Here is a 16,776-nt window from a genome sequence, read left to right on the forward strand (position 1 = left end):
TACGAATCTGTATATAATTGATGACGGTGTTGACAATGAATTAAAGGCATGAATATTTTTAATTTGGATTATTGTCGACTAATCTTATCATGTATATATCGATGCATGCTTATTGTATATGTATATTTGTGATTTCATGATGCATGCTTCCGCTATTATATTTTGGTTGAAATCACAAATAGGGAGGAAGATGAACTTCGAGTTCTCCAGAAGAAATAGTGGTCTTGATTATCTCGTTTTAATCAAGACATGTTGTTGTCATACATATCCAGACATTATCAAAATTTGGTCGATCTTGCTCGATGGATATTGAACTAGATATTGAACTAGTTAGGATCAAATTGAATGCAAAAATATTGTGCTTGCTATTCTGATTTTGATCATTGTTGAAACTAGTGATTTTGGGTTTATGTGAGATAAGTTTTTCCGAATGGATTGTGACTATCTTTTGATACATAGACTGCTTGCATAATGGTTTAGGTGTATTTGACTAAACTGAGATTATGCAATTGGTAAGGAATCGGGAATCAATTGGTTCATATCTCCGGTTTCTTTATTGGTTGTGCAGTACATTCTGCTTATGCTTAAGTGGGAGAATCATACGTTCGAATGTAAGCATAAGGTTATTTAGGCCGGCCATTATAATTCATTTGGATGCTTGAAAACCAAATTATGGTTTTATTGAAGCAATTGGTAATTATTTATGTTACTTAATTTGTTTAAGTAATGAGAAGTTTGGTGTTATTTGCTGGAACTAAACTTAACTTGATATAGTGGGAGCAAATCAATTTATGTGTTTGTTCTGGTCAAGTAAAATCACATTGTTGTAAATACAAATTGGATGAATGTGATCATGGAATTTGTTTGCATATTTGTTGCGGCAATTGATCACATTGATAAGACATTCAGTGTATTGCAATGACTATTAGTTAATACAGTTGATATTAACTTATACTTAACTTGTTTGTGTTAAGTATAGCCTAGATAAGTGGGAGCAAATTGGTTTGGTTTTTGCTATATTGGTTCACATAATTACAAAGTGCAAATTAAGTATGTTGTGACTTTTGAGTTAATTCTGCGATGTAACAGAAAAGATTCTTAAGTTCAATACTTTAAAATGCATAGGTAAGTTGTATGTGAGGTTAAGCTTTTGTTATCCAAAAGATTTGGTGGCTATATGAGTGGGAGTAGACGTCTTGGTTTACTTTTGAGCTTAGATACATTGCTATGAACATAAACTGGACATTGTGATTTGTAAGTTAAATTTGTATATTGTGTTGCAAAGGCAATTATAAATTCATTATTTTGGTTTATGTAAGCTGGTTGTGTCTATGTACTAGTGTGGTTGAAGAATGACTTTTGTGATCACCTTTATATTGAATTTGAGATGATTATTTACTGTTGTGAATCATACTCAAGTGGGAGAATGTTAGAGTATGAGTATGATTCTTACAGTTTAGTAATAATCATTGTTATTTTAGATTGGTATAAAGAGGTCTTAATGTGTTTATAAGAGTTAATTCAACTTTGGTTTGGATTGAAACTCTACTGTTGGCTCGAGAATAGAACTCATGCTTATACAAGGATTTGGTCTTGTATTCCTTGTAGGATTGTAATAGGGCAATCTATGTTTAATATAAAAACATAAGCCACTGCTCTCACAAAACATACGCTCAATATTGAACTAAGACCTATTGTTAGTTTGAGTACTTTTGGTTTTGCAAGAGAGGAGAAGGTGCACTGTTTGAAGTCTGATTTGGCTTATTCTTCCACTGCTTTTACGGGTTAGTTTGTCATTGTATTTATCGAATTGTGATTTTAATACTGTATAAATTTGTGGTTCATGAGCTTAATCTCTTAACTTATATTTTTGATAAGTTTAATCTTACAGAAACATATGTATAGCTCATGGATATCTCCCCTATGAAAAACCATGAGAATCTGTCATTTTCACGAAGAAATCATGCATGAAGGTTGGCATCAAGTCGATTGAAACCCTCGACTTCTGCGCTAAGATGTTAATAAGTAACCTTACCGCACGTTTCCCAAGTGATTTTTTTATACAATCGACAATTGAAAAAGACAATTTGCAGATGACTAATTGAAAAAAAATCATTTGTAAATCAATCGTTTTTTATTTTGTACCAAACATGCAACGCATTTTAAATTCTTCTATCTCGATACTTGAATCCCCTCATCCACTAAGTAAACGAGAATCTATCACGATGCAATTGATGGGCCCGGGTCCATCTACTTTCTGGGCCAGATTATTAGAAAGCCCAAATAAGGTGGGCCTGATTGTCGATCGTACCCCGAAATCATAAAATCCAACCCATCGACCTCTTTCCGTTTCTTTCTCCCTCTCTTCTTCTTGCTCAGTGAAACAGCGCTTCCCTCTTCACTTGGCCGAGTCACTAGCAGCTCCGCCGTCCGACCAAAACCCTAGGTCTCTGCCACCATGAACTGCGCACGTAAGCCTCTCTCTCTCTCTCTCTCTCTTTCTCTATCTATCTATCTCTCCCTCTCTAGAGCATTCGTTGCTATAGGGCCTCGTTTTAACTGATCTCTCATTTTCTTCCTTGTCTTCCTCTTTGCCTGTACAGTATCCGGCGAGGTGCCGGAAGAGCCTGTGGTCTCCAAGAAGTCCGGGTTGCTCTTCGAGAAGCGTTTAATCGAGCGACATATCTCGGTGCGTTCCTTCTCTCTTCCTCTCTTCATTCTAGGTTTTTCTTTGGGTTTTAGCAATATGTATGATATCTTAATTTTGTTGATTAAGTTGCAATTTCATTGCTACATATGATAGAAGACTAAGTTGTTGTACTTGTTGAATTATTCCACTAGGAATATGGGAAATGCCCGGTAACCGGTGAACCACTTACCGCTGATGATATCGTTCCAGTTCAAACGGGGAAGGTACTGAATTTCAATATATTTACTTAATTTATTTCATTACTGGTACAATTTTTGGTATATTTTTCTATATCTTTATATAAGCGTATTTATGTGCACGCGATTATGGGTATATGGAAAATTACCTCTTAGTCATTGGTCTCAATGAGTTGTGATAAGCTAGTTGGCGTCTTGTAATTACTATAATTTCTTATGTTGATTTGTTCTATGGCTTCCTATGCAGATAGTGAGGCCCCGACCTGCACAAGCTGCTAGTATTCCTGGAATGCTCGGAATGTTCCAGCTTGTATGTCTTCTGATTATACTCATTTATTTTATTCAGTTTATTCTTTTTTTTGTTTGAACTTACAATTGTAGCTTTGAATGTTGTCGTATATCCTGTATATTAACCTGTGCTTTATACTCTACAACAATTGTTGCATTCATTATGCAACTTTGATTGCCCTTAATATGTCATGTTCTATGAATTATTTAACGAGAAACCATCTTTATTATACATGTGTTATATAGCCAACCAAGAGCATCCGATGATAAAAGGGATCCATTAGCATTCTCAGCATTTGTATTCAGATTTTGATGAGTCCATTAGCATCACCCCGTCAATGGACTCCTACTATGTTACCAACATAACATAGCTATTATTCATTCTGTTCATGATAGCAGTTCAGGCTCTATATCAAGTTGATTATGAATCTTCCTTGAGAATAAGAACATTTTTGGATAGTGCGTAATTTCTTTAGATTGATATACCATTTTATTTTATTTTAAGTTGTTTAATTGTTGTGAGTATATTTTATATGTAGTGTTAACAAAGTGGTTTTTTCCCTTGCTTACCTATAGGAATGGGACAGTTTGATGCTAGCCAACTTTGCAATGGAGAAACAACTACATACAGCAAGGCAAGAGTTGAGTCATGCTTTGTATCAGGTAATGTAACTAGGAAATGTATATTCTAACTACATATAATTCTTATGAGTTTCTTCTTTTGTTTTATTCATTTCATTCAAACTACATATATAGCTTACATGTTGTTGATGCATAAAACCGGAGGGGTCTTGGAACAACGTAAATCCGACCGTGAATTTGCAAGAAAGCAAAGAACACAAGATGTATCGTGGTTCACCCCAATGTTTGGGCTACGTCCACACTGATGTTGATATTGTTTCACTCTGAATGATGAATATACAAGGAGGTTAGAGGCAGTGTGCTCTCTAGCCTATTTTCTCTGTGCTCTCTTCCCATGGCCTAAACTTGACCTCCCTTAATGAGGAGAGTGAGGAGTCTTTTTATAGAATAAGAGCTCCTCACTTATTACATGTTTACCCCTTCATTTATTACATAGTTACATTTGAGTCCCCCCAGTATTTATACGAGATATAAATACGGAGGCCCTAAGTATGATACCTTCTTTCTTTACGGAGACCCTAATTATTACATAATTACATTTTTTTTTTGGCATGCTGCCTTCTTTCTTTATTTATGATTACCCTTTGGTGTGGTTATATAGACGTCTCCAAAAGATAAGAAAAGTAAATCACATCATTCAAAAAAGCTGTTGCAGAAGGTGGGTATGGCAGATGGTCGGATAGTGGGATAACATGTGCAGCTGGCAGTTGCGGGGGGCAGGGCCTGCTCAATGGGTCACGCCCATAATTCCCTTCTGTGCAATCATGCCATCACCACCGTAATTATGTTTGCTTTTTCCTTTCTCTTTTCTGCTTTTGCTTTTGTTTTTGTTTCCCACTCTAGACATCCTTTCTCTTTTTCTTTTTCCACTGCGCCCCTGGTTTCTTGAGTATGGGGTCCTCCAACTCGAGCACGTTCTCACCATTTTCGTTGTTGGTGGTGTTACCCTGCTCATTCTGTTTGAAACCAATCAATACAGTTTTGGTCAGAGCTTCTGAGACCAGACAACAAGATATCTGACTCAAACTCCCACAGTGGGAAGGCATCAGAAGGCATAGTTATGGTGGACACCACTGTTCTCGCAAATCTGCAACAATATCGCAACCGATATCTCCTTCTCCCGCTGCGACCCCACCTCTATGATCTCCACCAGCACCGAAATCCCGCCTTCCTCCAGCAACGCCGCGCGGGCCTCCGATACCGATACGAGGACGCTCAACACGTACGCCGACTTGTCCACCATGTTCGAACCGAAGTCCGCCATCAATTCCACCGGCAGCTTCATGATTTCTGATTGTAAGGCTCTAATTGTGTTCTCTTTGATTGAACAGAGCGAGTACAGAGCCGTTGACGCGTCCTTCTTCCCGCGAAAAATCACCGCACTCCAGAAGGTTCATCAGCAGTGGAATCGTACCCGATCGTCCAATCAGAAGCCGTCGGCCCTGAGACGAAGTCGTTGGGGACTCTTCGGATCTGTCGGAAGCGCAGGCTATCAGAAGCCAACTGGGTCCCGGACGTGGTGCTCGATCTCCCACTGCTCCGGTTCAAACCACTAGGTTCATCATCCTTGACTCCCCACTAGGTGTAATCAGGAGTCAGGTGCAGGGACAATTGCTGGATGCGAAGGCTGACAGCCTGGGATTCGTCCTCCGCCGTTGGATCTAGGCTTTGCCTATTCTTTTGATTGATCTCGGAGACAAAGAGATAAGGAGGAGGTTGGGTGTTTTCATGGGGAAGAAAGATTTGAACAATTGGAATTTGGGAAGATCTTCTGGTTGGTGTGGAAGTCCAGGGTCATGCGCGAGTAGTAGCGCTCGATCACCTGGTGGGAGGATTTCTTCACTGTTTTTGTGCGGACGCGACCCATGATGGTGGATTTGGGCGGAGGAGATGGCTGGCGACGGTGCTGGTATGTGCATCTGTGCGTGAGGAGAGGGTTCATCATCCTTGACTAGGAATGGTGTGATGACGAGCTTGTTGTCAGTTTTGGACCCGAATGAAAGTCAGAGCTTCAAGACGGAATCTGCGTCCTTATCCACCAAAACACATGTATCCATCTGCCTATATATATATATATATATATATATATATATATATATATATATATATCTCTCTGTTTCTATATATTTATCTAGAAACCCAATAATTTTCTCAGTGTCACTTCGAACGCCACGCTTTTTTGAGAGAGAAGGAGAGAGATAGAGAGAGAGGGAGGAGTCTCTGAAGGTTTGTGTTGGTTTGTGTCTGGGCTGCTTGGAGAATTTGGCCACAGAGAGAGGGGTTTTGGTTTCTTGGGTTTTGCAGATTCAAGGTGGAGATTGTGGTGAGATGAAAAAAATGAAAGAGAACCGACATAGTCTTTCGATTCCCACAGACAGTGTCAAATGTTGATGTACAAAACCGGAGGGGTCTTGGAATAACGTAAATCCGACCATGAATCTGCAAGAAAGTAAAGAACACAAGATGTATCGTGGTTCACCCCAATGTTTGGGCTACGTCCACACTGATGTTGATATTGTTTCACTCTGAATGATGAATATACAAGGAGGCTAGAGTCAGTGTGCTCTCTAGCCTATTTTCTCCGTGCTCTCTTCCCATGGCCTAAACTTGACCTCCTTTAATGAGGAGAGTGAGGAGTCCTTTTATAGAATAAGGGCTCCTCACTTATTACATGTTTACCCCTTCATTTATTACATAATTACATTTGAGTCCCCTATGTATTTATACGAGATCTAAATACGGAGACCCTAAGTATGGTACAAACACATGTGTTTTGCATTTTGATACTCATTTTCTTATTTTAGTGAACTGAAATGGAATTTGACTTGGTTGAATGACCTAATTTGGTAATCTGTATTTTGGCAGCATGATGCTGCATGCCGTGTTATTGCAAGACTCAAAAAAGAAAGGGACGAAGCAAGGTCATTACTTGCTCAAGCTGAGAGACAAATTCCCGCAGCACAATCAGTAGTTGCAGCAAATGCTTCTGTCCATAGCAATGGAACGCCAGGTTCTTTCTCTGTATGCTTCTCCGAGAATATACCATATTTTCATAAATTAATTTGCTAATTAATTTGAGCTCTTTTTTTTTTCTTCTAGTTGCTGATGACCAGCAGGGACCTGGTGCGAGCAATATACGACCTGGAATATCTGCCAGTATCCTAGAGAAAATGACCGAATGTAATGTAACTCTTTCACAGCAGCGGAAGATGCGGCAGGTACTGTTTATTTATGCTGTGTTGCATTCTCTGATTTGTCTGATGTCACATGCCAAAGTTTTAACAGTTTACTTTCCATGTGTAGTTTACATAATCTTTTCTTGAGAAAAGCTGCTAGTAAAGTTCAGCTGTTTTCACAGAATTTATTTGATAAGTTCTGATAGTTATTGTTTTTATCTATTTGTTGCTTTGGTGTTCAGATATCCCCAACATTAGCTCCAGTTGATGCGTTGGAGAGGTATACTCTGATATCTAGTCATCCTCTTCATAGAACAAGCAAACCAGGAATTTTATCGATTGATATTCAGTCTAACAAGGTATGAGATTGTGTTTACCTCTGTTATTATATCGTTTTGTTTAAGCATCACTTCCATATAGGTATTTGACTCCAGTGAAAGACTCTTAGGTTTGTACTGGATGTTGCATAATTTTGCTCTTCAATACTGCCTTTGTACTATTAGAAGTGCATTTTGATCTTTAATGTTCATATATCTACAGTTTTAGGTTTAGGGATGATCCTAAACCAAATGTCTTGAAATGAAGAAAACGAATTTAGAAGGAACAAATCTAGAATTTATTGAGCCTTGAAGCTCTCTTGTTTTAGTGTTCTTTTGCGTAATGGTATTTGATGAGAATTTAGATCTTTTGCATGCTTTTCCTACCTTAATCCACACTTTACACTGATCTTTTGTCTTCATGGTATATACGGGATTATGGATTAAGGACAAAGTCATAAATCCTTATGTCATTGAACTCAGTTATGTTTCCATTTTGCTGATCAAGTATTACTTTTTGGCTTTATTCTCGCAGAATCTCATTGCAACTGGAGGGGTTGATACAAATGCTGTAATCTTTGATCAGCCATCAGGGCAAATAATATCTACTCTTAGTGGTCATTCAAAGAAGGTTTCAACTATTAATTCTGTAGCAAGTATTTACTTGATTTCTTTCCATGAATGCATATTAAAGTTTGTGTATGTTTTTCTTTGGTAGGTTACAAGCGTGAAATTTGTAGGTCGGGATGATATGTTCATAAGTGGGTCAGCAGACAAGGTAAGCCGCAATAAATTTGTTTTCTTCTTGTTTCTTTGGCATGGACAATTTTAATACCTCCATTGATCTATTTATTTCTTCATTACTATTTTATCTTCTCTATTTACTGGAGTTGTCATTAGCTTTGTTTGTCATTCATTATTAACTTGGCCACTGCTAAACTCTGCCTACCTCACAGTTACAAGTTTAACCTTGGGACTTTTTATGTACATCTATGTGGATCTACACGGATTTAAATTTATATTCTGAAGTTACTTTTTATGCAACTGGGGGTGGTGATCAACCTCCCTGACCCAACACAAAAAGGAGATCAGGAAAAAAAGAGGATAAATTGGAGTCAATAAAGAACTTTACATGCATGCAATTTAGATGTTATTGCATAGGTTGTAAGGGTGTAACCAATCAGATATTCAACGTAGTGTACTCCATCTTTTGATGTTGTATCATCATTTTTCCCCTTTAATGTTGCAGACAGTTCGCATATGGCAAGGCTCTGATGATGGGAACTATAACTGTAGGCACATTTTGAAGGACCATACTGCTGAGGTAAATGGTTTGGACTTGAGTTCTCCAAAATTTGTTCAAAGTTAAAGCCCTTTTAGGTGGACAAAATATGTAATGAGCAGCAAATCCAAAAATGGACCGCAGTGAATCTTCCTCTGTGTTTCTCCTCCGGACACACTTATCTATTTGACTTAATCTGTTTTAGCAATGTGACTGTAATTAATGTACTTCAATCCCCAGGTCTACTTTTTGCGTCCACTTCTGTAATGTTTCTTTGTATTCAGGATTCGGGAATCCATAGTTGATGTTATAGGATGTCTGGTAACCAAAATGTTATACCAATGTCCATGATAAAAAAACTGCTATCTGAAAATTTCACTTTATTTTGATATTTGTTCAACGGTACTGCTTAGCAACAGAGCTTTATTATGCAACATTTTTTTGGTATAGTAGTTATGTGCTCTCTATTTGAATTTATGTAGCATGTCTCAAAATTTTCAGGTGCAAGCTGTTACTGTGCATGCCACTGGGGACTACTTTGTGACTGCTTCTCTTGATAGTACATGGTGCTTTTACAATATTGCCTCTGGGTTATGTCTAACACAGGTCTATCTCGCTCTCTGATGTGTATGTGCACATGCCATATACTATATACTATATCAAGTAATATTCCTTTCAAGGCATTTTCTAGTACACGACAGTACATTACAAATGCATGAACTTGAATTTCACTGTGTTTAATAACAATCTCGTTGCATTTTGTATGGAAAATATTTCTGATTGATCGTGTTGAAAGTTTCTGTAAACTGTTTAAATAGATGCATGTATATAGGTGCATATGTGCTTCTATATTTATTGAGTTCGTAAAAATCTTCTTCATTTAAAAGATATTTTAAACTTTGGTTTTTGGAGGAAGGAGGGGAGGGGGTTGCAGGGTTGTGGCATTTAAGAACGAGTTTTTAATCTTTTGGAGAGGATGGCGGGGGTTTAAAACAGCTATTTTAACTTCGATTTACCTTTATGTTCCATGATGATATTGGTATAATGGAAGTTTATTTGGCTCTCTAGGTTGAGGATGCTTCTGCTTCGGAAGGCTATACATCCGTTGCATTTCATCCTGATGGTCTCATTCTTGGAACTGGCACCTCAGAGGCTCTTGTGAAAATTTGGGATGTAAAGGGTCAGGTATGTGGGTTTTTATTTCCTTCTCTTTTCAGTTCTTCTGATCTTACATTCATTACTTTTGCTAATTGACAGTCAAATGTTGCAACATTTGAGGGACATGTTGGCGCAATAACTGCAATCGCCTTCTCTGAGAATGGTTACTTTCTTGCGGTAGGTTTTGAACCTTTTTACTAAGAAAAACATGAAGTAGATAGAATTAGATAATACCATGTTCTTATTTTACATTTGAATTTAACAGACTGCAGCTAGTGATGGCATTAAGTTGTGGGATCTACGAAAATTGAGGAACTTCAAGAAATTTACTCCCTACGATGCTGAACCAACAAACTGTGGTATGTATATCTCCAAGCATTTTCATGATTTCTTTCTAGGGAAAAAAAATGACAAGCATTTCAGTGCCAATACCGGTACTTTGCAAAGTCAGTTAAATGGCTTTTTTGGTAGATGAGAGATGATTTTGAGTCATATTTCCATCCAGTTTACCCTATTTACTTTCTCTTCCAGCGTACTATTTTCCATTGTTATGTAATCTCTAATTAGTTATAATAAATTGGAAAAGGATTCGTACTTGAATGAATTTTAACATCTAGATAGAAGTCTTTGAAAGTAGAATGGAGTATAATGAAAAGCTCTATTTTTGATCCTTGCAGTTGAATTTGACTACAGTGGAAATTACCTTGCTGCTGCAGGCTCTGATATAAGGTCAGTTTTTGAAAATTAAACCTTGTCTGATTGGACACCCAGAAGAAAAAAAAAAGTGTATATAAGCAAAATGCTGTATTTTCATTTTTCTAATCTGGTGTACCAGAATGCATTTTCATTTTTATGTTAATAATGTCATGAAGCTGAACGTATTTGTGGAGGCTGTATACAAGTTGCAATCGTCTAATGATGGATATAACATACAATGTAATATTCCAAGGACAATTATGGAATACTCAAGGTGTCCAGTTGCCTTCTCCCTCCCCTATTTCTCGATTCATGAAGATAATGAAATGAAATCACTTGCGTAGATTATAGTCAACTGAAATGAAATCACTGGACATTGTGTGGTGGTCCGAGCAAAACTGAAATCCCCCATAATAATAGTCAACTGCTGAAGTTGTCCCCAAGTATCCACAGTTTGCCATGAATGAATGTGTGAGAAATGACATTGTATATTTTGTCAGCCCTACAGAGTTTTGACAAATATTCCGTCAGTATTGCTTTCAAGAAACTTTTGAGCACTGATTACCGACCTTGTGTTTTTGCAGAATCATCCAAACAGCTAGCGTCAAAAGTGAATGGAACACTATAAAGACTTTCCCTGACATGTCTGGCACAGGTTATCTATCTTCACTTGCCTGTAAATTTGGTTGTAGACCATGTGGCCTTGACTTGGGGTTAGTCTGTGATGCTCATTATTTTCTTGTTTCGTTTTAGGTAAAGCAACAAGTGTGAAGTTTGGACCAGATGCAAATTATATTGCAGTAGGATCTATGGACCGAAACCTTCGCATTTTTGGCCTGCCCGGCGTAGATGGTGCAATGGAGTCCTGAAGTGGTGATAATCTGCAGTTTGCTCTGGGTAGCTGCCGTTGGCTGAATCAGCGATAATTTCGACATTTACTTGAATGCATCTTGTTGGCGGCTTTGTAGCAAATCTACCATTCGGAATGTATTTCTGTAGTTTTGTGTTTCCATGTGCAGTATCAGCTGAGCGTTAAACATATTCGAGGAAAAAAAATAGAGGAATGCCGAAGTGATTTTTGAATATCTTGGCATGTCATACTTTTCGTTGTACTATTTTCATATGTTGCCTTAAAATCTCTCGTCTTAACTTCTTTGGTGATGAAGACTTGAAAAAAGAATGGAACATATTGGTATTTCATCTTTTCTTTACTATTATTTTATAGAAATATTGGTTTTTGAAATTTCATACTAGTTTAGATTTATTTCTTGAGCTAAATATTTTGCGGTGTGTGGATATCACATCCCAGTATTTTTTTTACTAAAGCAAACAGCTATGAGAGATGGTGCATGTTTTGTTAAGTTTTAGGGATTTAATTCAGAACCAACTAAACAATGTCCCTGGAACAACTATTTCCACGTTTTTTTTTCAAGATGATTAGAGCATTAGTCTCTCAACTGTAGTCCAATTGGAGCTTTGAGCTTCAAACTAAGAATGCATGAGCATTGATCTTTAAACTTGTCATAACAGAGAGCAACGTTTTAGAACTTAAGTACCTTACTTGTCTGTTAAACCCCTAAACGGTGTTGCTTAAAGTAAGGTTTTACAAGACGCTAGTCGGACGGCGGGCAAGGCCCTAGCACCTATGACGGTTCTAGGTGGTTTTTATTTTAATTTTAATTAAACTTAATATGTAAATTATAAATAAATGTCTACTTATACTATAAAAGATACATAATTGCAATGAGATACATAATAACGGAAGTTTGTAGTGGGATACATAACGATGATAGTTATCTATTTTCTGTCTAAGTACGAGTAGCGACCTAAACGGACCCCTTCTTATTTTTCAAATGCCTATAAATTAATCGGGACAGTAATCAGCTCCATAGCACCTAAGCCTCGCGCTAGACGGAGATTTTTAGAACAGTGCCAAAAGTCCAGGAACCAATTATCTAATTCTCCACATTGTTGCTCTCTCCCACCACGAGTAAAAACCTCCCAAAGATCAAATGTAGAACTGTCCGTAGTGTTGTATTTCACTACTGAAACAATAACTACATGCGTACAACTACATAATTAAGGGAAAATTAGATCTTTAAGACATTGATTGTTGCACAAATTGAATTTTAACCCCAAACTACAGCTTCAAATTTAATTGCTTTCCAAAAGTATTTCATCCCACGTTAATCAAACCTCTCCTGTGTTGAATGGTGCAAACTATAACAAGAATAAAGAATGTGATCACCAACGGATACAAAGATACAAATGCATAACATCGTCTTCGTCTTGTATCATGTAAGGTACCGTGACACGTGTGTAAAACCCCAAAGCTGCATATATGAACGAAACATACGTGAGTACGCAGTCAAGCAAGGAACATACGCAAGTATGCAGTCAAGCTTAAAGCCCAAGGGGTTGCTCAAATAGATTACCTCAACATTCTTCAACTCAAATTCTCCGTTATGCGCCAAGCATAAGTTCCCAAATGTTTCACATGATCCGCTTGTTCCGCTTAACCTTTTTCAAACAAAAGTATACAATTATGACAAGAATCTGCAAGTACTTTCCCATCGGACTAGGGGGAAAATGTTCAAAGCATAACATTGTAAGAGTAACTTACAAATCTCCATCTAGGCATAGAGCATAGTTACCACCTCCCCCAAGAGCTAGCAAGTCATTCAAACACATGTAATAATACCGGTTGGCTCCTATGCACACAAATTAGACCGGGATCAGCATTGGCTTTTTCTCTCTTAATGGAAAAAAGGTAAAACAAAATTTGGAATATCTATCTATGGCTTTTCAATCATCAACAAGGCTGTTTAGTTACATATTGTTCGATTACCATTCAAATTTAAGGTACCAATTTTATATGTTGTGAGAAAATATGTCAAAAAGCCAGTCCATATGAAGAACGAATTGACATGCAATGCAGCAAGGTCAGCCACTGAGGTATCATTTAGCATCTCTATCTTAAGCTCTGCAACATACGCAAGTGTTCAGTGTTCTTGGCATGCCCATCACCAGTTATCTCTTCTCTATACCCAAATTACACATCACCCATATTCGACTGCCAGATCCTCCAAAAGGAAACATGCATCCACAAATAAATAGCACAAATAAATAGAAGAAAATGCTTACCTGTTGGCCTAAACAGCCTTGGTTCTCCATATATGGTCGTGAAAACAAATGTTTGGTTTGTTCCCTATAACCAAAAGGCAGGCATAAGAATGTGCTTATATTGGACTGATAAAGAAAGAGAAAGTTCAGATATTTAAATAACCATAGTCAAGAGAACTTCCGAATATTCATTAACATCAATAAAAAAAACAAAAAGTAAACATACGTTGATTAAGGTAAAAGCATGTTTACTTGATATTTTCTCATTGACGTAGGTTTCAAGGGCCCCTCTAGAAGTCCACCAAATACAGCACCTTGCCTATCTCCAGCAATCTAGAATTTTAAAGACAGTCCACATTATCTTCACATGACTACAAACGAATCAATTCATCAATTTTCAAATGTCATTGGCATATTCATTAACATACCAGCAAACAAGGACCAGAAAGCTCAGAGCTTTTGCGGATAAGTGTGCGGAGTGATATACCATGTTTCGCCGTACTGCCCTTCATTCAAAAGAATTGATACTGAATTGAAATCCAAATGCAACAATAGCAGAGTACTTCTAATGCAGGGAATACTCCTCAAGAAGCTTACCTATACAGCAAAATCCATTGGCACCCTTTCACTATATTAGGAAGTGATGACAGTAAGAATTCATGCAGGTCTGAGGAAATAAAGACCGAGTCATCCATGAGAAGCGGTAGTTGCTTCTGTAGACTCTGCTGGTCAGCTGCTACTTCAAATACCTCAGAACCGCTGGTGCTCCCTCCAGAAGCATGGTCGTCATCGTTTTCATAATTGTTTTCTGTTTCCTTGTTCTCACCTGGTGGGGAACGACATTCTTCATATCTATGAACGGTTTCATCTTGGGATTCAAAGTTGCCGTTACTAACAATTGTTGATTGATGCTTGTTTGAAGTGGATCCACCAAAGCCTACCGATGGACAGGAAAAGTATGAAGGCAAATATTTACCCCCTGTAGAATACAGCCTGGCCTACACATTGAAAGACCTAATGTGATAAATCACTATACACAATGAAAGAAGAAATCAACTGAACAAAACTGTAAATTTAAGCATGCACGGTCAAGATAAATTTTTCGGACCAACAAGGGCACAAACTTATAAAATGGAGCTAAACTTCTGCCCGAGTAAGCTGCAATTGAATAACTTCATGGTAAAAACAAAGACAAAAAGGCCATAAAACTCAGCTCCCCAAGTTTCTGAGTAGATTACCATCAGAATAACTGCAATAACTGAATGATTCCAACTCTGTTGTTTTGGCAGTTAAATTTGAATTGTATCAATATAATTCGCTTCATGAGATCTCAAGTTCTGAACTATAAGCAGAACCAATTTACCCAAAAAACCCAACTCCGAAATTACGTTATCTAAGAAACCCAGATCTCAAAATTCTTGAACAACAAGGATCACATCAACAATTCAAGCACACCCATCAAGCTCAATCATTCAATCCAACGAAACACATAAACAAAAACGAAAAAGATAAAAAATTGGATCAGGAAATTACCTCAGGAGGATGATCGTTGTCGTCGAGTGGGGAAGGAAGAGAAGAAGAAGACGGCGAGTTGGGTGCATCGGCAAAGAGACGTGAGAGCTTCTGTGTAACTTTGTCTTTCAATGTAAACATTGTGTGATTGTTGCCGTGAGGAAGCAGACGTGCGGGCGTTTGAATCTCGGCCCTTTTTTTCTCTCACATTTTTCTTTTGGGGTTTCGATTTTCATTATTTTGTGATGGAGGAAAAAGATGGACGCGTGGCGTCGGTGGCAAGGACGGCAATCAGAGGTGGGGCAATGCCGCAATGTGACTTGGATTCTATTCCTTCCTTCCTTTACTTATTATATTGCTAATTAGTTAACTTCAAATTTTTTTATATTACTAGAGCCAGAGATTGTTGATAGGCATTTTTCCCACCTATAAAAGTAGGAATAAAAATACTTAAAAATACTTGAAAGAGAACAAAGTCGTTTTCTGTAGAGATTGAATGAATAATTTGTATTTAAACTAATTCTTAATTTATTTTTTGAAAACAAAGTTGGGAAGAGCTTGATTTTGAATTTAAAAATAATAAAAACGAATTTAATTAAAAAAAATTAAATAAATTGGCAAAGAAAAGAAAACAAAAGAAAATAGTTTTGAAAACCAAATTGTAAAAGCCTAGGATTCCACCGTCCCCTTAACAATCCTATGCTATTTTTCTAATTACTTATGAATTATCCATGCAACTTTGAAGGTTAGGTTTTCCTAATACATATTCTACTTGTGGTATTCAAGCTAGAACGTATATCAAACATGCAATATATTTGTGGTATTCAGATCAAATATAAACATGAATGACTCATTACACTTTGTGAAAACCCTTTGAAAAACCATGCAATCCCTAGGACGTGGTATTCATCCTAGGTGAAATTACAACTATCAATCACAAGAAGCAATACTCAATTCACATGTGGTATTCCGATTGAATTGCATCCGATTACTTATCTAAACATCCTAATGGTAGCTAAGCATTAAGATATAGAGACAATTTAAAGCACAATGATTAATAATTCAAAGTATGCATGTATAGTATTATAAACGATTAAATAAAAACTACATATTCATGTTAAGGCTCAAGGCATCGCCCTAGCAAATGTAAATTAGTTACGAACAACCATAAAACACAAAGAATTTAATAGAAATAGAAAAAGGATAGAAAACACCTTGAAAATACAAAGCATCAAAGCCTAGCTAAATTCTCCATGTACGTTCTCTCCCCCCGCCCCTTTTAACCCTAATGGCTAAATATCTTATTTATACTAATACAAAATAAAACCCTAAAAGGTCTTAGAATGAAACTAGGAAACAAAATAAAACAGAAAATAAAAGGTTTCCTATTTGAACTGAAATTCGGACTTCTTAGAAAATCAGTCTTTTGACTGACCAAATCAACTCCGATTTGGTCCTAAAATGTCTCTTTTGAAAGCTGGAGACGTCCCCTACAAATCCTCATAAGGAATCTTCCTCAAAATATGTCATCTTGACCTTCAAAATACCTAAAACATCCAGAAACGTCAATCTGGAAAAGCTGCGCGCTGGGCCTTTATTTCTTCACCACGGTCAAATGGCTTGGTAGAAAAATTTGGAATTTCGAACAATCATCTTGAAAGACTCACGAACATCCTCCAATTGGAATCACTCCAAA

At 37.2% G+C, this 16,776-nt stretch overlaps 2 protein-coding genes across 3 annotated transcripts; one reads left to right on the forward strand and one right to left on the reverse strand.

Annotated features, from left to right (window-relative positions):
- The first annotated feature begins 2,315 nt into the window (after positions 1 to 2,315).
- Positions 2,316 to 11,688, forward strand: LOC126606827 (pre-mRNA-processing factor 19-like). Its single transcript, XM_050274210.1, has 18 exons — positions 2,316 to 2,471; positions 2,604 to 2,689; positions 2,842 to 2,913; positions 3,134 to 3,196; positions 3,751 to 3,837; positions 6,682 to 6,826; positions 6,916 to 7,034; positions 7,235 to 7,351; positions 7,845 to 7,940; positions 8,028 to 8,087; positions 8,559 to 8,633; positions 9,093 to 9,197; positions 9,660 to 9,776; positions 9,849 to 9,926; positions 10,015 to 10,108; positions 10,427 to 10,478; positions 11,030 to 11,100; positions 11,199 to 11,688. The coding sequence occupies exons 1-18, from the start codon at positions 2,459 to 2,461 to the stop codon at positions 11,312 to 11,314; spliced, it is 1,566 nt and encodes a 521-aa protein (XP_050130167.1). The 5' UTR covers positions 2,316 to 2,458; the 3' UTR covers positions 11,315 to 11,688.
- An 836-nt stretch (positions 11,689 to 12,524) lies between these two features.
- LOC126606830 (uncharacterized) lies at positions 12,525 to 15,312 on the reverse strand. Of its 2 annotated transcripts, none has more exons than XM_050274217.1 (8): positions 15,102 to 15,312; positions 14,166 to 14,561; positions 13,997 to 14,069; positions 13,821 to 13,901; positions 13,590 to 13,653; positions 13,069 to 13,156; positions 12,881 to 12,965; positions 12,525 to 12,778 (listed from the first exon to the last, which is right to left on the reverse strand). In XM_050274217.1, the coding sequence occupies exons 1-8, from the start codon at positions 15,167 to 15,169 to the stop codon at positions 12,740 to 12,742; spliced, it is 894 nt and encodes a 297-aa protein (XP_050130174.1). In that variant the 5' UTR covers positions 15,170 to 15,312; the 3' UTR covers positions 12,525 to 12,739. The 2 variants fall into 2 exon arrangements, with proteins under 2 accessions (XP_050130174.1, XP_050130173.1); XM_050274216.1 differs by having other exon boundaries at positions 14,166 to 14,566.
- Between the last annotated feature and the right edge of the window lie 1,464 nt (positions 15,313 to 16,776).

This window comes from Malus sylvestris, chromosome 16 (genome assembly GCF_916048215.2).
Source record: "Malus sylvestris chromosome 16, drMalSylv7.2, whole genome shotgun sequence".
NCBI classification, from domain to species: domain Eukaryota; kingdom Viridiplantae; phylum Streptophyta; class Magnoliopsida; order Rosales; family Rosaceae; genus Malus; species Malus sylvestris.